Raw genomic sequence first — 27,820 nt, forward strand, 5'->3', positions numbered from 1 at the left:
CTATCCACTGTGCCACCTAGCTGCCTTAGGAAGTTTTTTTTTTTTGTTTTGTTTTTGGTCATAGGAGAAGATGAGCACTTATGGGAAAGGAGCTCAACTCTTGTCTTGGCTTTCCAGAAGACATGTACCTGGAGGGAATTTTTTGGACAGTGCAGAGCTGAGGTGAAATGTGATATGCCCATTTAGCTTCATGTCCTGGTGATTTTAAGACTGAAGGTCCCAGAGGAGCATAACAGTAGTTATTATTTATTATATCCTATGCATTTATTTTATCTAAGGGAAGTAATTAAGTATTTCATATTTGATTCATGATGTATATTGAGTACGTTTTTACTTTCCCATTGGGGTACTATTTCTACAAGTTTTAATTTGTCTACTAGACCCTAAGTTCCTTGATTATAGAGACTCTGGTATTATTATTTGTATCTCTCTTCTAGATTAGCAGAATGGCTTGCATGTAGACAGTCCATAAATATCTGTTAAGTTGAATTGTTTTACCCAAGGACTGAAACAGAAACATTTGCCTATTAAGTTGCAAGTAGTCTACAAAAGTTTACATTGAGTGTGCTCTAGCCTAAAGATATCAATGATTGGTTTATTTCCCTAATTCTAATAACTTAAGTCTCCTGCTTGAGGTTCTAATGGTATTGTGTTTGTGGATCTTTATACCACAAGAAGTTTGGCTAGCTCAAGTGAGCTATAAATGTTTTATTTTCAAATGTCCTTGGAATTATTGGATTATTAATTAATCTTAATGAAGCTTATTAAAGAATTAAAGAATTTAATAGAATTTTAATTGACATGAAGTTTTTGAAAATAAAATTTTAATGAATTTTTCTATGGAGGTAATTTTAAAAGCGTGTGAAATGATCATTTATAGTTGTTATTTTTATCACAGAAAATTCAGAATCTTAAGAGAAGGTGAAAATGGAAGTTCTCAGCAATAATATTAAACAAAGATAATTTATGTCTACTTATTTTCTTATTCTAAGATAGATACCATGTGAGTCCACTAAAATCTCTACTTGTTTGTAGTTGAGAAAACTAAATTTGGGAAATAATCAATTAGAAGAAGTTCCAGAAGAGCTGATGTTCCTTAAAAACCTGGAAATCCTCCATTTATTTGAAAATTTAATAAAGTCATTTTCACCTAAATCATTTGGTAAGTCAGTATCAAAAACTTTTTAAAAACATATTTACTTTACCTATTAAAATTTAAGAGTAGTACCAAAGGCATTGTATTTGAATTTTTTTTTTTGGTTTCCATCTTTTTATTCAAATGTTTATATATCATTTAGTTTTGAGAATATTTTATTTTATTTTTTTTGGAAACTCCTTTATTGTTATACTGTGTGGTTTTGAATGCCTATTTCTAACAATATCAAGCGATTAGTAAATTCCCATTGCAGAATCTCTAATCTTCAACTTAAGTTAGGGGGATGTCTACCCCAAGCATGTGAAACCTTCCCCTGGTGGAATAAATAAATGAGGACAATCTGTTCCAAAGGCCATGAAGGCAGTTGAAGCAGGTTCTGTGGAGCACTGAGAGCTCTGTCAGACATCAACCATTCCAAGATCATCTGCTTTATCCTGGGCCACTGATGGTCATCTTGACTTTTGTCCTGCCACTTGACTTCTATGATTCAGGAAGAGACAGTAAGGCTCATGACTTTGCACAACTCTTGTTTTGCTTAAATTCAGTTCATGGGCAAGTCAAGATATCACCTATCATCCACTATTTTCCAACAACATGATGTCCCAGATATAAAAGCTGGTAGACACTGTAGTGGATACTACAAGGTGTCCATCCAAATCCATATGAAAATCTAGGCATCTGATACTCTTCATCCACTTGATTTTTCCTTGTGGAAGGATAGCTTAAAACTCCTTTAAGTGGCTGTTGATCTGTTCCAGGAGGAGCTACAATGTTCTGAGGCTTAATACAATCAGTACAATGTCATCCACAAACAGGAGTATCTAAAGGACTGTGCCATTAATGAGGATTCTCTCTCTTTGACTTAGACTCTGCTCTGGATTTCTTTGATTACAGTGATGAATATCCTTGAAAAGAATATAGTTCCCTGTTTTATGTGTCATCTGATGTTTATTTTCAGAGGGTTACTGAACAGAAATTTCTGTTGTTATAGCTTCTAAGAAATCATAAATGATTTTGATATATATATATGAAGATACTTCATTGTAAAAGATTCTATAAGGGGGCATTTAAGTCTATAAGGGGGCAATAAGCACAATAAGATCTTGTATTCTATATGTCTTTCAGCTGTCAAACAGTAAAGAGGTGTAGAATATCACCTGTGAAAGCCTGTTTATTTCTTTCTAAAACTCTAATTAAGGATGCTCTCAATCTGCATATAAATGAGTCTTATAAAGATTTTGTACAGATGGGAGAGTTGACATAGAGGTTGGTAGTTAACAGTGTTTTTTGTCATTTTTTTCTCATTATCAATAAGGACTGATTTCTTTTTCTCTCATCTGGATCTTTCTTTCTTCAGAGACCTTATATATCAGTCCCCTAAGACTCTGGCAAATGTGTTGCCTCTAGCATCAACCTCACAATTGTGTTACCTCTCCTCTATATATGCTTAGTTTGATATGTTTGCTTTTACTGTCGTCGTGTTCTCTTCACCGCCGTTTTTACATCCTCTATAAGCATATCTAAAACTATGATGTTATTGTTCAAGTGTGGTGGTTCTACTGCCATTGATAGAAGGACAGTTTGTTATAATGATTTTTGCAAGTCTTTTTCATTTTTCTTCTGTTTATAGCTGTTGTTCCTTTTTCATCCTTGAATGCCTTTGGGATGCCTTTGCTTAGCTTGGATACCTTTCCCAAGATTTCTTTAAATTGCTTTTGCTCTCCATTGGCTTCTCTGTCCTTTAGAAGCATCTTCTCAAAATTGTCCATCATCCTTCTTTGAAAGATTTACAGTCTAATCCAGTGTTGCTTTTGAAAGTTTACATTCTAATTTGGTGATGCCTTTGGCAGCCATTTTTTCAATTTGCAAGAGATTCAAATCCTTACTGACTAAATAGCATTCTGAATTCTCTTAGTCTCCTTGTTGGGACAATTGATTTATGGTTAAACTTTTGGAAAAATTAATATAGTTGTAGATATAATTTCTGTTGTTCATTTCCATTTTTAAATTTTCAATTATTTGTTTAAACAATTCAATTAAGCTACTTCAGTTGTACATCATATATTTTTCTCTTTGTTTTTTTTAAACTTATTCTGATCTTAGCTTTGATGAGCATTCGCAGATAGCTGATGATAAGTTTCTCAAGTCTTAATAGATTACAACTCTTAGTAGGCTTGTTAGTTAGATTTATCATTTAGTAGGATGTCATATTCAATTAAGAACATTTGGAAACCTATCCATGGGAATCTTTATTCCATTTAGACTCTTTGTAAGACCTTCTCCATAACATCAGCAAACATCTTGAGTATATTTTCCTGTCCAGATTCATCATCATTTAATGTTCATATTCAATGGAACGTTGAATAATATAATCTCTGTAGTTTTGTTTATCACAGAGACTTGTACTGTTTTAACATATGTGTGAAGATAAATTCTTTAAGATAGAGACTTTAAAATAGCATTTTGTTTTATTAAGTCAAACTCAAATGCTGAAATGGATCCGTAATCTTATAAATGTATATATTCCCTCCACCAATGCAGATTGCAACTTGTACATCCCTGACCATCCTGTGTGAGTCTCATACATATCCTCCCATAAGTTCATGAGAGATGTTCCAGCCAATATGCTGAGGACTTTTTCTTTTGACATTGTGATAATACCAATGGAGTAAACAGGCTGTCCATCATTTATCCCTTGCCTACCAGTCTATCTTTTTTTGCTCAAATATTTAAGAACATATTTTAATTGGTTCTGCTTCACAACTTCTTATTTGTAATATTTCAGTCTGATCATACCAACCAAGCATCTGTCTATTGCTCTCTAGGTGATAACCCATTTTAAAGTCTTTGGGGGTGGTCATGATCTGAAGCCATACAATCTCATAGAGTTTTAATATGAAAAATGGGCCTTTTTTAGGGAGAAGTTTCTTATTAAAAATCTTTACAATTTTCCAAAAGTAACCCAGCTACTACTCTCTAATTTCATTTGTAATATATATATATATATATATCTCTGTATGTGTGTATTTATGTGTGTCTATTTCTACATTGATTGATTAACTTTATAAGTATTCCAGATAGCTTTTTATAATTAGTCTGGATACTATTTGGTTTTTCCCTTGTGGATGGTTAAACCAAATTCTTTTGAATGGTTATGAATGCTCTGCAGTGTTTGGGACTCAACCAACCCATACAATGGTATCAGAAAAGAAGAAAACATCGAGGACTTCACTCGAGGAAAGTTTGCTTCAATTTGGGTTCTAGATTAGATCTCCTCCATAACAATGGTGAACACATTTGTTAAGGATACATCTCCTTGTTTTGTGTCTTGCTTGACATTAATAACCAGAGAGTTATCAACCAAGGTTATCAGTATTTCATATATATACATATATATATATGTATATATATATATATATATACATATATATATATATGTATATATATAAGAAAATCTTGTAAAGAATTTTACATGTTGATGGGAGAAAAACCTTGTTTCAGAAAACCTTTTAAGATGATATTTTATTTTACCAAATTTTATTTTTAACTAACAAATAATAAGCATAGTGGGACATTTGAGTCAGTCGTTTGATCATAAAGATGTAGACTATTACCTTCCAAAGACTGCCTATTCTTTTTGAATAAACTCATCAAGGATATTCTCAATATGAATATGTACTATTTATTCTCATAAAAATTTTATTTAGATTTATTTAGAAAGTAAGCATATAGGAATATTCTCTCATTCTCTTATTTTTTGTAGCAATAAGATTTGAGGTTTTTTTCCATACCTCTGGCATCTTCCTCTTCTTCAGATATTTTGGGAACTGATCCTTAAACACTCTCACGGTTGTGTTGTCTTGAACATGGACTTTCTCTGTGTGCATATTGTGTAGTCCAGCTGTTTTTCCTATTATTTTTCTCTATAGTTTTTTTTTTCTGTAAGTGCATCTCAGACTGTGATATTACAGTTTAAGTGTGGTACTCCATTGTCCTTGAGAGTGAAAAGAATTTGTTATAAAGTTATTCATCTTTTTCATGTTTGTTGTTCTTTTTTTTTTAAAAAAGGTATTATTGATGTTATTAAAAGATTTTTTATTAATGTCTTCTTTCTTTTACATCACCATGCTTTCCTCCAGTATCCTTCTTTCCAAAAAGCCATCCCATATTAAAAAATAATATTTTTAGAGATAAAAAAGAGAAAAAATCAGTAATAACAAATCAACACATAGAAAAAGTTTAAAATATGTGCACTGTGCAACACTATTGGATCTCCCACTTCTGCAAAGGGGGTGAAGAATCTTCTCATATCCCCTAAGTCATGTTTGTTCATTGTAGTTTTTTTTACATTTACTTTTTGTTCTTTCCATTTACATTGTTATAGTTATTTTGCATATTGTTTTCTTAACTCTACTTCCTTAACTCTGTATCTCTCCATATAGATTTTTCTAAACTTCTCTGTATTCATCTCATTTTCATTCTGAAGGATGAATATGCTTAGTTGGCTTTTTTCTTTAAATTGATTATTTTCCTCCATCTTCTCCATTTTGTGTGATGATACTGCATATAATCTTCCACCATCCTTTTCTATAAGATTTTAAAGAAAAATTTACATTATAACCTTTATTGTCCTTTATTGTCATAACTTTCTAGTTGAAAAGTAAAGTTATATTTGCCAATAAAGGGCTTTTTTTTTTAGCACTTTAACTCTTTTGGTTTCTTTACAGCAATTGATTTTATTGGTTAAATTTCTATATGAAATAATTGTATTTGGTGTCAATGTCCTTTCTTCCATTCACATCTCATTTCTTGACATTAAAAATGTGTTTAAATAAGACAGATTAGAATTTTTAGTTACACATTGTATCTTTTTCATTTTAATTCTAACTTTCTATTACTTTTAAAAAATTTTATTTTCCCTATATATGTAAAAACTATTTTAATATTGATTTTAAAAAATATTGAGCTCTAAATCCTCTCCCTCCTTCCCTTCCCCCTTCATTGAGAAGACAAACAATTTGAAAAAGGTTATACATGTGGAATCATGGAAAACATATTTCCATATTAGTCAGTTGTGAAAGAAAACACAGACTAAAACAAAACCAGAAAACCCAAGAAAATGAAGTTTTAAAAAAGTTTGCTTTGATCTACATTCAGACTCCATTAGTTCTTTCAGTGGAGGTTTATAGCATTTTTTATCACAAGTCCTTCGGAATTGTCTTAGATCATTGCATTGCTGAAAATAGCTAAGTCATTCACAGTTGATCACTGTACAGTATTGCTGTTACTGTGTACACTCTTCTCCTTGTTTTTCCCACGTCACTTTGCATCAGTTCATGTAAGTCTTTCCAGGTTTTTCTGAGAGCATCCTGCTCATCATTTCTTATAGCAAAATAATATTCCATCACAATCATATGCCACAACTTGTTCAGCCATTCCCCAATTGATAGGCATCCTTTCAATTTCTGATCCTTTGCCATCAGAAAAAGAGCTGCTATAAATATTTTTGTATATATGGGTCCTTTTCCTTTTTATCTCTTTGGGATACAGACCTAGTAGTGCTATTACTAGGTCAAAGGGTATTCCCAGTTTTATAGCCCTTTTGGCATAGTTCCAAATTGCTCTTCAGAATGGTTGAATCACTTTATAACTCCATCAACGATGAATTAGTGTCCCATTTTTCCCACATCCCCTCCAACATTTGTCATTTTCCTTTCCTGTCATATTAGCCAGTCTGATAGGTGTGAGGTGGTACCTCAGAGTTGTTTTAATTTGCATTTCTCTAATCAAAAGTGATTTAGAGCATTTTTTCATATGACTATAGATAGCTATATATTTGAGAAATCAGGCCTTTATCAGTGAAACTTGCTGTAAAATTTTTTCCACAGTTATTATTACTGACTATCCTCCATCCCATTTTCAGTGAGAACTTGGGAACTATCTTTTTATTTAGCTGGGTCAAATGCTTTTTTAATGATAATAATGACAGATAACATGTATATAGTGTTTACTATGTGCCAGGCACTGTGCTAAGCACTTTACAGATACTCTTATTTGATCCTCACAACAACCCTGGGAATTAGCTGTTATATTGTCTTGATTTTACAGATTGGGAAATTGAGGCAAACCGATGTTAAGTGACTTCCAGAGTCACTAAACTAGTAAGTAATTGAGGCTGGATTTGAACTCAGAAAGATGAGAGACTTGTTGACTCCAGGCCCAGTTCTTTATCTACTATGCCACCTAGCTTCCCTGAATCAGTAAACAATGGTTATGGGGGAATTTTATATTTTCTGCACCTGTTAGTCAGTTGGATTCTGCAAAATATCTAATATTTTGGATAGTGTTAGATTTTTAATTTTGTGATTTTAAAAAAAAATTGATTCAAAGGCTCATTTAGAACCTTTAATTTCTATTTTCTGGCTTTAGGGATTGAGAGCCATTAAATCATTCAAGTTCTTTGGGAATTGCTTTAAGTACGTTATATGAGCTAAGTTTTAATTACCCAGTTCTAGTTATCCAAAGGTGAACAATTCACATTTAAATGTATCACTGTCAAATCTGGTTTTCAAGTTTGTTATTAAGCTCAGACTACTTAAGTGTTTACTTACTGACATCTCCAGTTCTTTTTGTTTACCTTACTAAACAACTTACTGGTCAGAAAAGCTCTTTGAAACTCTAATACTTAAGTACCTTTCCTGTTCATGAACAGGTCTGAAGAGGGAGGGATAAACTTTGCATCTTTCTGTGAGGGAACTATCTACTTGCTTGATAAAGTGACTTTTCAGGAAGAGTCAAACAGAGAAGCAAAATGAAGAGAAATGAACTCAATTTTATAAAGCATTTAACAAGCATCACCACACTTGACAATCACAACTTCCACTGTGAGATAGATTCTATTTTTGTTCCCATTTTGCAGGTGAGGGAATTAATTTTTAATTAATTAATTAGTTTTTAGTTTTCAATATTCACTTCCATAAGATTTTGAGTTCTAAATGTTTTCCCACTCTCTCCCATCTCTCCTTCTCCCCCCACCAAGGATGTTGTGCAATCTGACATAGGCTCTACATATACTTTCATATTAAACATATTTTCACATTAGTCATGTTGTAAAGAATTATAACCAATAGGAGCAACCACTAGAAAGAAGAAACAAAAAAAGAGAGAGCAAATAACATGCTTCAATCTGCATTCAGACTTCATAGTTCTTTTTCTGAATGTGGATAGCATTTTCCATCATAGTCTTTTGGAGTTGTTTTAGACCATTGCATTGCTGAGAAGAGCTAAGTCTAACAAAGTTGGTCATCACACAACGTTGCTGTTACTGTGTACAATGTTCTCCTGCTTCTGCTCACTTCACTCAGCATCAGTTCATGCAAGTCTTTCCAGGTTTTTCTGAAGTCCGCCCATCATCTCTTATGGAACAATAGTATTCCATCACATTCATGTACCACAACTTGTTTAGCCATTCCTCAGCTGATGGGTATTCCCCTCAATTTCCAATTCTTTGCCACCACAAAAAGAGCTGCTATAAATATTTTTGTATATGTGGGTCTTTTCCCCTTTTGTATGATCTCTTTGGGATATAGACCTAAAAGTGGTATTGCTGGGTCAAAGGGTATGCACAGTTTTAGACCTCTTTGGGCATAGTTCCAAATTGCTCTCCAGAATGGTTGGATCAGTTCACAACTCCACTAACAATGTGATTAGTGTTCCAATTTTTCCATATCTTGTCCAACATTTATCATTTTCCTGTTTTGTCATGTTAGCCAATCTGATAAGCGTGATGTGATAGCTCAGAGTTGTTTTTATTTGCGTTTCTCTAGCCAATAATGATTTAGAACATTTTTTCATGACTATAGCTTTAATTTCTTCATCTGAAAACTGCCTGTTCATATCTTTTGACCATTTATGAATTGAAGAATGAATTGTATTCTTATAAATTTGACTCAGTCCTCTATATAGTTTAGAAATGAGGCCTTTATCAGACACACTGGTTGTAAAAATTGTTTTCCAGATTACTGCTTCCCTTCTAATCTTGGGCGCATTGGCTTTCTTTGTGCAAAAACTTTTCAATTTAATGTAATTGAAACTATCAATTTTGTATTTCATAATGTCCTCTATCTCTTGTTTGGTCATAAATTCTTCGGTTCTCCATAAATCTGACAGGTAAACTATTCCTTGCTCTCCTAGTTTGCTTAAAGTATCAGCCTTTATATCCAAATCATATACCCATTTTGACTTTATCTTGGTATATGTTATGAGATGTTGGTCTATGCCTAGTTTCTGTCATACTATTGTCCAGTTTTTCCAGCAGTTTTTGTTAAATAGTGAATTCTTATTCCAGAAGCTGGAGTCTTTGGGTTTATGAAACAGTAGACTGCTATCGTCATTGACTACTGTGTCTTATGTACCTAACCTATTCCACTGATACACCACTCTATTTCTTAGTCATTACCAAATAGTTTTGATGATTGCTGCTTTATAATGCAATTTAAGATCTGGTATGGTTAGGCCATGTTCCCTTGCATTTATTTTCATTAATTCCCTTGATATTCTGGGCCTTTTGTTCTTCCAGATGAATTTTGTTATTATTTTTTCTAACTCCATAAAATAATTTTTGGTAGTTTGATGGTATGGTAATGAATAAGTAAATTAATTTAGGTAGAATTGTCATTTGTATTATATTAGCTTAGCCAACCCATAAATAATTGCTATTTTTCCAGTTATTAAGATCTGACTTTATTTGTGTGAAAAATGTTTTGTAATTGTGTTCACATTGTGTCTTGGCAGGTAGACAGGTGAGGGAATTTATGAACAGAGATTAAATAGCTCCAGGTCACATAGCTTGTGGAAGAGGCAGGACTCAGATGTAGGTCTTCTTGACCTTGAGTCCAGTGGCTATCTCCTAGGCCATACTGTCTCTTTGGCATCCTAGCAACTTCTTGGCTATTGGGATTTAGAATTGGAAAAAAAAATTAGAAATCATTCAGTCCATCCATTCATTTAACAAACAATAAAATTGAAGGCTCAAAATGATACAGACTTTCCTCAAGTCACATAAGTAGTCAGTCATTAAATATTTTTTATGTGCTTACTATGTGCCAGGAACTGTGTTAACTGTTAAGGGCATTAAAACTGTAGAAAATATAAATTGTGTGTCTCCTTAATTTGCTAAAGATTCATTTTTTTCAACAGATGGCTTAGAGAATTTGAACATTTTGAATCTGAATCACAACAAGCTTAAAACGATTCCTCCAGAAATAAACAGGTAATTTTGTTTATAATACAATTGCCCAGTCCCTCCTCACTTCCCTCACCCTAGTTTTCTGTTGCAACTAATACTTGTTGATACATACACATATAAAGATCTAAAGAACTGAGACATCATTAGTCAGAAGAATAAGAAGCAACATGGCTTCATGGCCTAATGGCAAAACTGGGCATTTAAAATTCCCAGGTCTTTTTGGGGGGGGTGAGGCAATTGGGGTTAAGTGACCTGCTCTATCCACTACGCCACCTAGCTACCCCCAAAATTCCCAGTTCTAATGATGATTGTGTCCAATCCATTGATGCACTCAGTCTGTGTTGTTTCGTGTTAATTTACTATAAAGTGGTGATGTTGGCACTTCCCTCATATGATTGTCATAAAAATGAGTAAAGTATTGAGTTTGTTAGAAAAGTTAACATATCCAAACACAGGTTTTAAGAACCAGAGCGTTATTTTTTAAACCCCACATTTTATTAATTTTTTTTTAAAAAGGCTCTGTTTTCCTTAGATTGTACATGTGTACAAATCAGGCTGCCACTAGAGTATCTTTCTCCAAACCAGCTGAGAGAGCTCCGTCTTGGACTTTTTTGCTGACAGATGGAGAGAGAGCCTTGTTTGGGGTTTACTTTGGAGATTCTTTTTATTGCCTTCTGAAAAGAAACAGATGTATTGCTAAGTAAGAATAACCAGATTTTTTTTTAAGAGTAGAAAAAAATATGAACAGCCAAACAGCACAGGACATTCTACAGTACACTTAATCCATTCAGATAACTTGCTTACACCTCTTGTCAATATATTTTGTTTTTCCCAACTATGTTGTTGTTGTTTTTTTTCCTGGAGGGGGAAAAAATCACATTTTGGTCAAATGTTACATACGAGGGATTGGATACAATTAAGATTAACATCATCCGTGCAGAAATAAATTATGTTAATAAAAATGTTTGTAGTCAGTTTACATACTTTTTTACTTCTTTTCCTAATCAACATATTTATGCATTAATGATGGCATCCTGGGTTTCTGATTTTATATTTTTAATTTTCAACAGTTAGTGAACAAACATTTAAGTGCTTACTGTGTGCCAGACATTATGCTAAGGGCTGGGGATACAAAGGCAAACAAAAAGAAAGAGTCCCTGCCCTCAAGGAGCTTACATTCTAGTGGGGGGGCAAGGAAGACAACATATAAAAGTATACAAAGGAGCTGAAAAATAGGATCAGTTCGGAGGAGGAAGGTACCAGGTGAGGGAGGGGGGAAGATGGCTGTGATGTCTGGAGAGTCAGAAGCAGAACCAGGAGAGGAATGAAGAGAGGAATGAATGAAGACTGGCTTGAGCTCCTCCTCAAAATGGAAGTCCTAAGAGAAAACCACAAATGGGATAAGAGGGCATAAGAGGTGGAGGAGTGTTCCAGGGTGAGAAGGCAGCTAAGTCTGGGGAGGCAGAAGCAGAACTAGGAAGAATAGTGAGGAATAAGCATTTATTCAGCACCCATAAACTTTGAGATGCCAGGGGCACCGACATACCACAATAGGGCATCAGAAGAGGACTTAAGTAAAGAGGCCCACTTATTAAAGGTAGAAAAGTATTTCATTCTAGCAATACTATTCATCTCATAAACCAGAAATTCTTAATCTTTTTGTGTCATGGATCATTTTGGTGGTCTGATGAAACCTATGGATTCGTTAGAATATTGTGTTTTTAAATAAATAAAATGCATAAGATTACAAAAAGAATCAGTTATACTGAAATAAAGGTATAATTTTTCCCACCCAGTTTACCTCAGGTTAAGAACCCCTGTTATAAACTGAGTAATGCCCATTTAGTAGGTGTGAAAATTTGTTTTAATAGGTTCAAAAGAGGTATGAAGCAAATTCCTTCTAACAAAAACTAAGCAAATATGTACAAATTGGATTTTCTTTTTCTTTTTTTTCCTAGTGGGGGGAGGTGAGAGGGAGAAAAAAAATGTCTGATAATGGGAAAAATTTAATTAAAAAAACAAACTAAGCAAACCAACCTATGTATGATTTCCTGTAAGAGGTGTTAGTAGAATAGAGTTCAGTGCAAAATTTCATTCATATACTTTAATTTTTAGATTACAGAATCTTAAAAGCTTGAGTTTAAACAATAATCAGCTAACTGATATTCCTAAGGAACTTTGTTCCCTGGCTTGTCTTTCTGAAATTCAACTAAACTACAATCAAATTGTTTCCATCCCTGAAGAATTTAAATCTATGAAGAATCTCAGAAAGCTGTCCTTGGCAAGAAACCTCATTGATGTATTCCCAATGGTAAGTAAAGTATCAAAGTCAAGCTTTACTCCTTTGTGTAAGGTAGAAACTTAGCAAAACATCTTTAAACTGCTTAAATGATAATAGATAGCACTTATATAGCCATTTAAGGTTTGTAATGCATTTTGCAAATATTATCTCTTTTTATCTTCTTAACAACTCTGGGAAGTAGGTACTATTTTTATCTCTATTTTGTAGAGGAAGAAACTGAGGCTGAGAGATTAAGTGCTTTTCCCAGCATCATATAGATAGTAATTGATATTAGATATGAACTTAGGTTTTCCTGACTCCAGGTCCACTGAGTGATAAAAATTTACCCAGGGTTCCACTGATTAGGTACTGTGGTCAATCGCTGAAGTAATGATGCAGAGATTATTACTGTATTTGCAATGTATACTACACTCAGAACACAAAGTCAGAGAGCCCAGAGCATCAGTTTTAGCAGCCATACATGAATGAATGCATATGAATATGTAAACAGCATAGAAAAATGGAATTTTACAGAAAGCAAGAGGGGGCAGATAAGGGAATACATATCTGGAATATATGTCAGGAAACAAGGAACAGAAAGGGGAAGATAAGAACACCTTCTAGTGGGTAAATGTTATGGCTTATTTCTCAGCCTTGATACCTTAGGCATTAGGACCTCTGAACTTCCAGGAACAATGTTTAGAAGCTCAAAATAGACACTGAGGAAATATTGCCCTCTTAACACAACAGCAGCAAGAAGCCTGAGCCAGTTTTTCCTTGTCACAGTCTTTCTTTTATCAAAAAATCTGAGCCAGAAATTTTCATGTTGCAACCATAGCACCTCACTGCTTAGCTGTTTTAATAAGCAGAATTTATCTTAGATCTGCAGACCATATGCTGAATTCTATGACTCATTTGTATGATCCTAAGCAAGACATCTTATACCCTTTGACATATTAATTTCTTTCTTTTTTTTTTTGTTGCTAGACAATGGGGGTAAGTGACTTGCCCAGAATCACACAATATTAATTTCTTATTATAGTGTATATGGTCAATTCTCAACCAGCTCTGCCAGTGGAAGATAGTTATATTGAGGTCAATCCAATATACTAATAATATAATATTATATATCCAAATAATATTATACATTATATACATGCATATGTCTACATGATACATACATATGCACCATGCTCCAATAGTCTTAGTATAATTTTAAGTTTTAAAAATTTTGGATGTCTAAATGTTAACCACTTACAAAATATGATTTGAAAGTTTATTGGATTTTCTTTTGCAATTAGTTTTGTGAATTTTGAGTCATACATTTTAATTTTACCAAGATGGGGCACCCTGTTATTATGCATTGCATGTGTGCCAGTTTCTAGATGACACTTTCTCATACCAGCAGATCAGTAGGGGAAGTATTCTAGTTTCACCACCATGGTCACCTAATCTATCTCCATTAATTTTTTTTTAATTGTAGGATCTTCTATGTATCAGAGCCTCATTCTTTGAATGATATTAAAGGCTAGAATTACAAGTGAAATTCTTTCAGTCTCTGAGTAGCAGCTGATGAAAGTTTTTCCGAAGTTTGAAAATTGACTACAGTGGTATCTAGAGCAAGGTGTTAGTTATGTTGACTTTTAATAAGAAACATCAATATTTAAAAATTGTAACTAACCTTTTGAATGATATTTTTTGTAAATTAGTAGAATGGACACTTTCTGCTGTTATGAAAGCTAAATTCTGTACTAAAACATTTGGGGACACCATGTATATTTGGCTTTGCAGTACATTCCACTTTGGTGGGATGAGGGGTGCAACAGGTATTAGGCTTATCTTTATTCTTTCTTACGTTGTTTAGCCTGATATACCTGAGCAAGCATAAACTAGGGATAGGAAGAAGCAGATAGGGGCTGGACCTGTGATTTCAATGGCATAGGGTACTTCCAGGTGAGGAAATTCCTTCAACAATGCAGGTTGGCATCTTCTCTGCAACTTATAATCTTCAAAAACCAGGCCCCGCACAATATACATCCCGCCAAAGGATTTTAGGTGGCCTGAGAAAAATGCAGGGTGGCCACTGTGCATGCTCCTGCTTGTCACGTGACCCACAGCAGCCAACCGTCTTCACTCTGTCTCTTGGCTAACCTGTCACATGACCTACAGCAACCAACCATCATCAGTCTGTCTCTAGTCTAACCTGTCACATGACTTACAGCAACCAACCATCATCAGTCTGTCTCTAGTCTAACCTACCTGTGGCTAAAAAGGTTCTGGCCTAGAGCATGGAGATACGAAATGACTTCCCTCTGGTGATAGAGTTGGTGTGTGTGTCAGAGGTGAGATTTCAAGCCGGGTTTTCCTGGCTGTGAGCCCAAATCTCTATCCACTACACCAGTGGTGTCAAACTCAAATAGAAATGGATCCTTCAGGCTCCATATTGACTTTTTGTTGTTCAGTCACATCTGACTCTTTGTAACCTTGTGGAATATCACACATCAGCACTCTCCATGAGATCTTCTTGGCAAAGATACTGGAGTGGTTCGCCATCTCCCTCTCCAGTGGATTAGAGCAAACAGAGGTTAAGTGACTTAAACAGAATCACAAGGCTAGTGTCTGAAGCTGGCCCTGTGCTCTATCCACAGAGCCACCAAGCCATCTCCTTGACTTAGGAACCCACAGATTAACATTATATATGTTGTATTGTATTTTTATATATTTTGTTAAACATTTCCCAATTATATTTTAATGAGTTTCCTTCAAGCTGCGAGTTTGACACTTCAGTACTACACTGTGCAGTTCCATGCAGGAGACAATAAATTGAGGTATAAAAATTTGAGGAGCTAATCCACAATGGAAAAAAAAATGCATTTGAACAAGTGACTGACCACAAACACAATAGATGTTTTAAAATGCCTTTATTTTTAATTGTTTCTTATTTCATTTTTTACCCTCCTACCAGTCACCCAAGTTTACACATAACCTTGGTTTTATCCTTACCTCCTCATTCTCCATCATCCCACATATCTAATCAGTTTCTAAATCTTGCACGATTTCTTTCAAATCTGTGCCCTTCTCTCCTCTTACAAACCACCACCATGAGAGTTCAGATGAAATGAGAGTATAGACTCTCATCACTTATTGTTTATACTATTGCATTACCCTCTTAACTGGTCCTCCTATTTGAAATCTCCCTCTTCTTTAATCCATGCTCTCCACAGTTGTCAAATGATGTTCCTAAAGTTCAGGGACCATCTATCTCTGCTTCTCAATCAACTCTTCACAATCGGAGCCCCACCTATTTCCAAACTTATTAAGTATTCCTTCTCTCGGTGCTCCAGCCAAATTGGTTGTTTTGCTGTTTCTCGCTCCATCTCTTCTCTTTGTATGTTTGCCCACTCCTCATGCCTAGAATGAATTTCTTCCTCATCCCTGTCCTTTAGATTCACCTGAGCCATCAGAGCTTTGTTCAAGTGATACTTTCTACATGAAGCCTTTCCTGATTCCCCCAGCTGGTAGTACCCTCCCCATACAAAAATTCACCTTGTATCTATTTTGTACACACACATACATATGTATGTGTATATGTGTGTATGTGTATATATGTGTATGTATATATATAATAGATACACATTTATGTATGTATGTATGTATGTATGTATGTGTGTACTTTAGATGCATGTTGTCTCCTTGCATAAAATGTAAGCTCCTTGAGGACAAGAACTTCTTTATTTTTGTTTGTCTATTTCCAATGCCTGGTACATGGTAGGTACTTAAATTTACATTTATTGGTTATCTCTTTTTAAGTTTCTCTTTAGAAAATTTATTATAGTAATTTACTTTTATTTTAAGAATATATGTCAAGAGATATATATATATGTACACATACATGTGTATGTACATGGCTATATAATAATAATAATTAACATTTATATACCACTTATTATGTGCTTTACAATTATCTCATTTAATCCTCACAATAATCCTGAAAGGTAGGTGCTATTATTATCCCCATTTTACAGATGAGAAAACTGAGTCAGAGGTTAAGTGATTCACACAGCTAGTAAATGTCTGAAGTCACATTTGAACTCAGGTCTTCCTGATTCCAGGCCAGCAGTCTATTCACTGTGCCCCCTAGCTGCTCCATTAAAAGTATTACCTTTTAATATCTTAATATGTGACATTTAAAAAAAAACCCCAAAGGCCATGCATGACTAGCAAAGATATTCAAATGACAGCATATCTCCATTGCAATGTTTGTGTTGAGAGACAAAGATGACAGCCAAGGGTTTCAAAAATCTTACACAAATGTAAGAGTTTTTTATTCTTTGAGCTGATGGTGTCTTAAAGAATTACACAGAGGTTCAATTATGATTATTTCACAACCTTTCTGATGTTTATAACTTGTAATATGAGGATATTAGTACTTGTATTATTCAACTCACAGCATTGTGAGAAAAGTGCTTTGTAAACTTTAAAGCACTAAATGGGTCATTCAACAAGCATTAATTAAGTGCTTACTACATGCCAGGTGATATAAAGTACTGATGAGACAACGAAAGGCAAAAAACATGGTCTTTGCCTTTAAGGAGCTCACATTCTAATAGAGGAGAGAATGAAGAAATACCTGTGTACCTATCTCTCTCTGTATATATCTATGCATATGCACACACATATATGTAGATATGTACACACATATTTTTACACACACAAAAGGTAAATAATTTCATAGGAAAAGCACTAGTAGTAAGGGAGGGGGAATCAGAAAAGGCCACTTGTAAAAGGTGGGATTTGAAATGCCTTTTTTTTTTTTTTGCTTTTTGGTGAAATGGTCAGGGTCAAGTGACTTGCCCAAGGTCACACTGCTAGTAAGTGTTAAGTGACTGAGGCTGGATTTGAACTCAGGTCCTCCTGACTCCAAGGCCAGAGCTCTATTCACTGTACCACCTAGCTGTCCCTGGGATTTGAAATGTACTGAGGAAAGCCAGGGAAACCAGGAGGAGGGATCAAGGAGGGAGAACATTCCAGGTATGGGGGACACCCAGCTGGGAGATAGATTGACATGAGAGACAAAGAGCAAGAAGTCCAGTGTCCCTGGATCATGGAGTACAGACAGAGGAGTAAAGTTCAATAAGACTAGAAAGGTAGGGGGCAGCTAGGTGGCGCAGTGGATAGAGCAGTGGCCCTGGATTCAGGAAGACCCAAGTTCAAATCCGGCCTCAGACACATAGCACTTATTAGCTGTGTGACCCTGGGCAAGTCACTTAACCCCATTGCCTACCCCCAAAAAACCAAGACTAGAAAGGTACAAAGGAGTCATGTGATGCTATATTTGATCCTGGAGTTGACAAGGAGCCACTGGGGTTTATTGAGCAGGGGAGTGACACTGTCAGACCTACACTTTAGAAAGATTGCTTTGGCTTCTGAGTGGGGAATGGATTGTTGGGGGGAGGGATTTGAGGCTGGGAGGACAACCAGGAGGCTAGTGTAATAGTACAGCAATCAGGTCGTGATTCATTTTAAATATTTGTTCTAACAGTATTCTAATTTGATACTTTTTAATGCTTTCCTAAGTGCTGACATTTTTAGAAACACATTTCTTTGTATATTTATGTAACAAAAAAGGAACTAAGAAGATGAACCATAGTAAACAGTGGCATCAGAGATTGAAAAAGAGGCTGATTATGTGGAGAGGGTGAGAGATAACTAGTGGGCAGCACTTGTGCTCTTTTGAGAAAACAAGAAATGTCACCAGGATGCCCAGAGGTTGAACCACCCTCCTTCCCTTCCCTCTCATCCCTGGCTTTCCCCAGGGATAAATGTTGTGGTAGGACATGGACAAAGCTTCACAGAATGGACAAGCATTGGTGTATTGACATCTGCCTTATGTAATTTTTATCTCACAGGTAAGGAAAGGGACATACATACACTGATTCATTCGGATATCTATTTTATGTAAAAATGTAGAAAATTTATGGCTATATTTCTGTGGGAATTTGGAAAGAACGAAGTTATTCTGAATTTCAGGCAAAGCATATGCCTCTCTAAACACAAGGTCATGGCACTTTACTACCATCTGATGCCAGTACAATTAAACTTCCAGTGATAATTTTTTGAGTGGTGAGTAATCCAAGAGTGAGGATGTGAAAACAATCTCAAGACTTGGCCTTCTCCATTTACCTTAGTGAGGTCAGAGAGCCTATGTGCCAGGGAAATATAGGAAGATATCTAGAGAACAATGGCAAGGAAAAACAGGCTTTGAATGGATACTTGGATTTTTAGTTTTGGATTGGATTTGGTTTGCTTTTATATCCTTGTATATTTTTGTGTCTTGTGTTTGCTGCATGTCAAATACTTTTTCATTTTCTTTTCTTTCCCCTCATTTCCCCAGTGGTGACATTGAGCTTAGTGGCCAAGAAATTACAGAAGATATTTGAAGATTAGAGGCAAGGGAGCAAGCTGGATAGATTTAATTAGATCATTAGATATCTGTGGATTAGTCTGGTTTGCTTTTGTTGGCATTGGGGCAAGGCAGGACTGCACTAATTACCTATTAAAAATAGCTAAGTACATTACATCATTCTATTCCCAGAAAAGATGGGAAGCCCACCTTAAATAAATTAAATGTTGCTGAGGAATCTCCAGTAAAAGAGCCCTTAGAGCTGTGAACAAGAGTGGCAAATAGGCAGTTTGGCATGGCACTTAGCTCCATAATCAAGATAGTTATGAAAAAGAAGACAAAGGTCTGTGGATCTTGCTACAAGCAAGTATGGCTAAAATATTCACCTGATTCTCCAGTCTAATAGCATGTGAAAAGGAGAAATGAAGTTAGTGTAGCATGACTTATTCTTGGTGAACCTACATTAGTTCTTAGCAATCAACTCCTTTTTTTCCCTTAATTTTTCACAAATGAATCCTTTAATAATCAGTCCTAGAATTTTTGCTTGGAATTGATTTCAACCTCCATAGTCTAGAGTTTGAACTATCTTCTCTCTTCATGTTTAAAAAAAAAGTGTTTGCTTGTCTCTAGGGGCTTGACACTTCCTATATGCCATCATCAAAACCAGTAAACTGAGTCATTCTGTATTGTTTGGGAATCAGATGTATTAGAAAAACAGATCTGATAATTTATCAAGCAATTGATAGGAGGACTGTGAACTGGACTGGAATGCCCTTTACTAGCTAAGAATATACTCAACAAGGGAAATCTGAGGATCTATTTACCTTGTCAAAGAGCTTCTATAGAATTCTAAGCAGTTTTGTACAACTAGACACCTTGCATTATAGTTAAAATGAAAGAACAGAGTATTTAGCAGAAAGGGAAAAACAAGCCAAAGGTATATTTGAGATGTTAGATCATGACATAGAGCCTCAAGGACTCCAGAATGAGATAAAGGTGTTTCAAATTACAATAGCAGAGATACAAACAATAGTAAAAATTATTATAGCAGGAGACCTTTTTTCTGTAATATTCCATGATATTTTAGGGTGTCCTTGTCAACTGGCACATAGGCAAGTAATTTTCATTTTGTAGCTAGTAGCTAAAGTTAATGACCTAGTTATTTTTTAACAACTTATTAAAGCTTTTTAGTTCTACTTTACATATTAAACATTAAAAAAAATCTTTTCAGATCTTGAGATCATTCACCTTGGTAGAGAAAATGAGAAAAATAAATACTGAGTAGTTCTGCCTCCTTTCTCATTTGTTATCTGCTCATTCACCGTAATCCGAGAACATAACCCTTCATTAACTTTCTTTTTGTTGCCTACCTATTAAATCACTTTTTAACAGGATTTTTTGCAAGCCTCAGATCATATTTGGCTTTAGCTTTCTTGACCTTGCCTTTAGGGAACTTCCCAGTTTGTTATTTGCTTTCAGTTACCTTTCGTAGCTTCTATCTCTTGTATATATCCTTTAAAAATCTGAATCCTTGAATGATTTTCTCATGTACTTTCCCTTTTCTTCCTCATTTGACTTATTTATGAGCACATTGACAAAATTTTGTTCTTGAATGCCTATTGAACAGATTTCCGTTTTTGAAAATCAGGCCATTGGTTACTACGACTCCTACTTCTAAAGTCTTTGAAATTCACTTTCCTAAAATCTGACATAGATGCCTGATTTTATCATGCATTCCTTATATATTAAAGACTGAGATGGCATGGTCTCTGCCTCTTAAGGTTCTCATTTCTCTCTTTGCCAACCATTTACTTATTAGTCAGAAACAGGTATATATAATGCCAGTACCTATAATTATTTTCCCCATCTTCTGAAGTAAGGAATGATCATTAATACAAGTCAAGAATTTAAAATCCTCTTTGGTTTTAGCAGAGACCACTGACAGATATCTGGAGACTATGACATGACAGCTATTATTTTGCCTCTGCAGTTCATGAAGATGAATAAATAAGAATTTTGGTCCTGAAAAAGGTCGGAAGCACTATGGCTCAGAATTAAGTGGGGCAATGAACACTGAGGACAAGCCATGGTTTATTTACTTATTTTTTAAGGAAAAGTTGGGACAAAAAGGAAGATGAAAGAAGAGACAGGCCTGTTGCTAGGAATGAATGAAATGATAATAATGAGTGATAGAAGGAAGAATTATTCAACTCATATTGCTTCTGCTATCTCTACCAAGGAGAATGATCTTCATCTAGGAAGGAAGGAACAAAAATGGTTAAAAAGAAATTGAAAGCTAAAATAAATCAGATGCTTAGAGAGTACCTAGTTGTTGTCACTGTATCCAAGCCACCAGGCTCAGACACAGTACATTCTAGGGTGCTGAAAGAACTGGAAGATGTAATTACTCACATGTTATTGATGATTTATGAAACACTATGGGGATGATTTTTAAAAAAGATAAGAGGGTAGATAGTTCAAATTTTAGACCAGTCAATACCTAGAAAAAATGATGAAATGTATTATTGAGCAGAGTCAGAACAGATGATGTGAAACTATATGAATTTATTTTGTTCATTTATTAGCTTTATATTTCAAGGGAGTTCTATAGACATAGAATACCTAAATTTCAACAAGTTACTTGACAAAACTTCTCATAGAATCCTTATGGACAAAATGAAAAGATGTAAGAGTCAAGCTAAATGGACTTGGAAATAGTTGGAGGTTTGGACCCATAGAAACAATTAAGAGATTGATGTTGACCTGAAGACAGTTCTCTATTGAGAGAACCTGATTCAAGGGATCTGTCTTTGGACTTATGCTATTCAACATTTGTATCAATACCATAGATGGCTTGCATTAAGGCATTGAACCAATAAAGATTTGTAGGTGGTGAAAAGCTGGGAGGAATGGCTTAACTCTTGTATGACTGAGTCAGGATCCAGAAAGATCTCCCAAGTCAAGAATGATGGGTTTCATTAATTATCAAGTATCTATTAATCATTTACTGTGTGCCATGCACTGTGCTAACCACTGGGGATACAAGTACAAAGAATTAAACTATCACTAGTTTCAAGACACCTACTTTCCAATGGGGGACACAACAGCAACATATGTAAAATATACTATATAAATATATACAAAGTAGTTAAACATAGGAAAGTTTGGGGCAGTTAGGTGGTTCAGTGGATAGAGTACCGGCCCTGAAGTCAGGAGGACCTGAGTTCAAATCCAACCACAGACACATAAAACTAGCTCTGTAACTCTGAGCAAGTCACTTAATCCCAATTGCCTCAAAAAAAAAAGTATGGGAAAGTTTGGGAGTGAGGGCACCAGCAGTTGGGAGAATCAGGAATTAGGAAAGACTTCATGCATAAAATAGTGCTTGAACTTTGTCAGAAAAAGAAAAGTGGGAGCGACTTGAGGAAGTGTAGACAAGAAGGGAGAGCATTGCAGTCTTATGGAATAGCCAGGGCAAGAACCCAGAAATGGGAGATGCAGCAATTAAATTTGATAAAATTAAATTCTATCAAAATTTGCTGTTTTATTAAATAATACATTTATTTGATAAGTAAATATAAAGGGATAAATTTATAAATAAATATAAATGAATTTAAAGTCTTACACTTGGGTTTGAAAAGTCAGCTTTAGGATTACTGGATGGGGGAAGTGGACATGTGGCAAAACAGAAGTTCGTGTGGATAAAGTCCTGAAAGTTTTAGTGAATACTTAGTTCTGCATGAGTCAATAAGGTGGCATAGTAGGCAAAAAGCTAATGTGATCTGAAGCTGTGTCAATAAAAATCTCCAGGATTACATGGTCCATAGTAACAGCAATATTGCACAGTGATCAACTGTGAATGACTTAGCTATTCTCAGCAATACAAAGGACAATTCTGAAGGACTTATAATGAAAAATGCTATTCATCTCCAGACAAAGAAGTGATGGAGTCTGAATGCAGATTAAAGTATACTTTTTTACTTTCTTCATTTTTCTTTTTTCTTTTTTGGTCTGTGTTTTTTTTTTCACAACATGACTAATATGGAAATATACTTTGCATGACTGCACATGTATAACTTATGTTAAATTGCTTGTCTTCTCAATGAAGAGGGAGGAGAGGGAGGAGAGGGAAGAGAAGAATTTGAACTCAAAATTTAAAACGAATGTTAAAAACTGTTTTTACATGTAATTGGGGAAAAATAAAATATTAAATAAAAATCTCCAGTATGAAGAAGGTGAAGAAGGTTTTGCTTTGCACTCTGAACTGTTCATACTACATGTGAATACTATTACTTTGGGATGCCACATTTCTGAAGAGCATTGAGAAAGGGAAGTTTAGATGGTAAGAGGACTAGAGCTTCTATCATACAATGACTGACCAAAGAAATTGAAAAGGTTTAGCCTAGAAAAGACTTCAAAGTACTGTCATGTGAAAGGGAGTTTAAACGTGTCCTTCTTATTCCTAGGGAGGGAAACTTGGAACAACAGATACAGAAATTATAGAGAGGCAAATTTTGACTTGAAAAGAGGAAAACAGACCAAACTTTTTTAACACTGAGTGCTGTAAAAAAAGTAGAATGAGTTGAATCAAGATATGAATTCCCAGCACTTAGCACAGTGTAGGTGCTTAATAAATGCTTGTTGATTTGACTTCCTCATACTGGAATCTTCAAGTAATGGCTGGACATGTTTTAGGTGGTTGTTGTTTAGTTGTTTCATCATGTTCAACTCTTTATGACGCCATTTGAAATTTTCTTGGCAAAGATACTATGTGGCATGCCATTGCCTTCTCCAGCTCATTTTATGGGTGATGAAACTAAGAATAACAAGGCAAAGTGACTTGTTCAGAGTCACATGGCTGGTAAGTGTCTAAGGTTGGATTTAAATTTGAGTCTTCCTGACTCCAGGCCTGGTGCTCTATGCATTGTGCCACCTAGCTGCTCTGTTTTAGGGGATACTGAATGGGTATTCCTGTTCCAGATTTGACTAGCTGATCTACAAGGTCCCTTCCAACTCTGAGAGATCTGATTTTGTGAAATACAGTTATCTTGTCTTTCATTAGAAATAGTTTTCAGGTGGGACAGTTTTCAGGTGCCTCTCTGCAACATCCCAAATGTGTACTCTGGAAAGATAGGACACTTCAGATGATTTAGTTTTGATTGACTTTTCTGCTTCTGTGCCCCTTGGCAGGGATCTTTCTACTATCGTGAATTATCTCTCCTCTGACCAGTAAGTAGTAGGTTCCCTGATTCTTGGTCTGTTTATCTGTGAATAGTTTTTTCTCCTGTAGTGTAGGAGCTTTTTCTTCCTCATAAGATCTAGACCCATCTTCTGTTGGAAGAATCTCAAACTTTTTATAGAACCGCTGCCCCACTCTATCCCCCCTCTTTTTTTTTTGAACTTCATAACCCTTAGGCCCCTGGCTTGGATCCCCACCTATTTATTTAGAATCTTAGTCTTATTTATTTTTCCTCTGGGTCTTTTCCTCCATCCTGCTGGGGAATATTTCATTTGTCCTGATTAGGTGAACAGCAGAGAAGTAATGCTTGAGCCCTTTTACCTTTTCATCTTACGAACCGTGCAGGCAATCTGCATTAAATGTTCATCTGTTTGTTAGAAACATCAACATGGCATATTCTCTCTGTGCCACTAGAACAGTTCACTTGACCTTCTTAGACACTAATATTGTTATCTGTGGTTTCCCTAATTGTGCCTCACTGCCCTAACCACTGCAAAATGATACAATATGGTTTCCCGGTGTCATATCCTATCTGAGGAAATCAGGAGCCCTAAGTACTTAATCTCCTAGTCTCCTAGTGTGATTAATCAGTTTCATATCCTTGAGAATTGTTCTCAAGACACTTACTAGTTTTGTGACCCTGGGCAAGTCATTTAACCTCTGTTTGCCTCAGTTTCCTCAGCTGTAAGATAGGAATAATAATAGCACCTATCTTGCAGGGTTGTTATGAAGATCAAATGAGATATAATACTTGTAAAAGCACTTAGATAGTGAATGGCACATAGTAGGTGCTTAATAAATGCTCTTCCCCTTCCCCTTTTAAAAGAAGATTTGCCAGAAAAAAATCCATGCGTCTTTCCAACCTCCCATCGTCCTTTCTCTTCTGCTTATCGATGGACACAACTTTGAATATATCTGTGTCCTGTCCAGAAAAGATTATCTCTGTTATATACTGGATGTTGCTAGAGACGGTGAAGAGGCTTCCAATAAGATGCATTTTGAATAAGGAAATCATAGAATCATCAATTCTTCAGTGGGTCATGGGCCACATCACTGGAAAAATATTTTGAAGTAATCATTTTTTTCTTTTTAATGATTTTATTTATTAATTTGAATGGCCATATTCTTTATTAAGTTTGACCTAAAATTAGATCTCTATATTTAAAATCTTACAGATGTTTAAAAATTTTACTTTATCTTTTTTTATCTGTCACTCAGGTGCTCTGCTCACTGAGAAATTTAAAAACATTAGATATAGCTGGAAACTTTATTCAGATGCTTCCAAAAAATGTAAGTACTGTGGCTTTTTTTCCTATTTACATAGTCAAACTGCCTCTGCATTATTGTTGTTGGGAAAATGTGGGGAATTGGTTTAATTTGAAGAAATTAAAGTAATGAATCTGATCTACTTTTATGACTCCTGCTTATGTTTTACTCATTCCCTTCTATGTTTTTTCCTTTTTCCTTTCCCCCAGTGTCCTCAGTGAACTTGAATTATGTGAACTATGATTGCTACAATAAATATTTAAAACACAAGCTTTAGTCAAAATGGTTTCTATCATTACAGCCCTTTTAAAAATCATTTTATGCTTCTCAAAATATTCCTTATTGGAGTGAAAATGTCTACCCTTTATAGTAAGGCAAAGGTGAGAGATACTTCATTAAAAGCCATCCAGTAGAATTTAAACCATAAACTGTAGAAAGCCATTCACCCCCTTACCCACTGGAATACATTTTGATCTTGTTTCATTTCAAGGAACTGAAAAGTAGTTACTTGGAAACTTTTAAATATTGGGAAAGAATTTGGCCATTTTTTACTTTACATTTTTAACATTTAAGAAAAATATTCTAAGCATGTTCAGTAATAATCAGAAGTAACAAGTGGGTGTTCTGTCAACCAGTTCACAAATTTATCTGCATTTATGTTAGGGGTGTGTGTGTGTGTGTGTGTGTGTGTGTGTGTGTGTGTGTGTGTGTGTTTACTGGACAACAAGCTATTGTCCTCCTAAGGGCAATGGTAAGACAATTTAAGTTGTTTTAGTTGATTTATATTTGACCTTGTTAATTTGGTTTTTTTGTACAAGTAATCATAACACTAAAATGATAAAAGCACTTGTTACTTTCTTTTCTTATGATTTTCTCTCTTTTTGTCTCTTATGTTGGATTTGGGTATACACAATGAGGAATACACATAGGTTGAGGTTTGAATACAGTTGGCCCAAGCTATACTAAGATGTTATGTTTTAATTGATTGATATATCTGAAAGATGTTGGACTCCTTGAGGAAAGTAGCTGTGCTTTTAAAAGCATAATGGATCATGTTTTTTCCCTAGGAATGAGTCTTCAGGGTTTCTCATGTGTGATTAATGGATCATGTTGTTTCCCTATAGATGAATCAACCCTCCTGGTCCTTTCAATAGTTTTATTGGCTTCCCATCTGATTAAGGGGTAATCACTGGCTCCTGTGCAGGCTTTGGACACCTCCTTGGCCTACTATCTACTTGAGAATATCTTACTGAACTCCTGTCTACTTGGGAATAGACATCTGAACTTTTCTTCATTCTAGGGCCTCTTGTCCAGTAGTGGACAGCTCTCTGAACACTTCCATTGCCTTTTCTTAGTTTTTAACCATCTAAATCCAGACAGAGCTTGGTCAGACATTGAAAATGCTAAGATCATCTACTGCATCCCTGGCTATCACCAGTTGTCCTGACTTTTGTCTTGCCAGTGGACTTTGATGACTCTGAAAGAGTCTGATGACTTTGTGCAGCTCTGCCTCACTAGAATCCAAATTTCTTTGGGGAATGATTCAAATAGTTTGAGGAATCCAAATTTCTATGAGAGTAAGAAGACTGAAAGAGCACAAGAGATAGTAGGATGTCAGGATGTTAGGGCACTGGGCCTAGAATCAAGAAAAGTGGATCCAAATCCTTCCTCAGATACTGACTAGCTGTGTGATCCTGGGCAAGTCACTTAACCTTCTGGTGCCTCAATTTCCTTATCTGTAAAATGAGGGCATTGGATTCAATGGCCTTTGAGTTCCCTTCCAAGTTGCAACTTTTAATTCTGTGATCCTAAGAAAAGATCTAAGACAAAAGTAGATTCGTTAATAGTAGAATGAAGATTCCAAAGAGCACAATGGAAAGAAAGAGTTGGGGGCCTGCAGGAAGGGCAGCCCTGAATTGGACTGGGATAAGAGAAGAGGCAATGGAAATAGTGGAGGGGACTTTTTACCTTGGCAGCCTGCAATTCTGAATTCCAGAGATAAAGGGAAGACGTGTGTGCCAGCTGTAAGATGTGGTCAGCATCTGACTGAGGATATCACCTACAAAGTCCCTGGTATGGTGAATGATAAAAGACACTTTGGTGTGTTCTCTCCTTTCCCTCTTTGCTTATAACCATACTTAAGTCTTCTCTATCATAGAAACAAACCAGAAAAAACCTCAGAAACAAAATCTTCAGAACTTTTCCTTTAACCTTGTTATCCTCTCCAA

At 35.3% G+C, this 27,820-nt stretch overlaps 1 protein-coding gene across 1 annotated transcript in view; it reads left to right on the forward strand.

Moving 5' to 3' along the window:
- The window catches only part of LRRC69 (leucine rich repeat containing 69), a 139,861-nt gene that overhangs the window by 23,049 nt on the left and 88,992 nt on the right, over positions 1-27,820 (forward strand). The window contains exons 2-5 of the mRNA XM_020972881.2: positions 1,036-1,162; positions 10,355-10,427; positions 12,519-12,714; positions 25,545-25,616. Coding sequence (XP_020828540.1) covers positions 1,036-1,162; positions 10,355-10,427; positions 12,519-12,714; positions 25,545-25,616 — 468 coding nt within the window. The remainder of the gene's footprint in view (positions 1-1,035; positions 1,163-10,354; positions 10,428-12,518; positions 12,715-25,544; positions 25,617-27,820) is intronic.

Source organism: Phascolarctos cinereus, unplaced genomic scaffold (assembly GCF_003287225.1).
Source record: "Phascolarctos cinereus isolate Bilbo 61053 unplaced genomic scaffold, phaCin_HiC Scaffold_4;HRSCAF=312, whole genome shotgun sequence".
Taxonomy (NCBI): Eukaryota; Metazoa; Chordata; class Mammalia; order Diprotodontia; family Phascolarctidae; genus Phascolarctos; species Phascolarctos cinereus.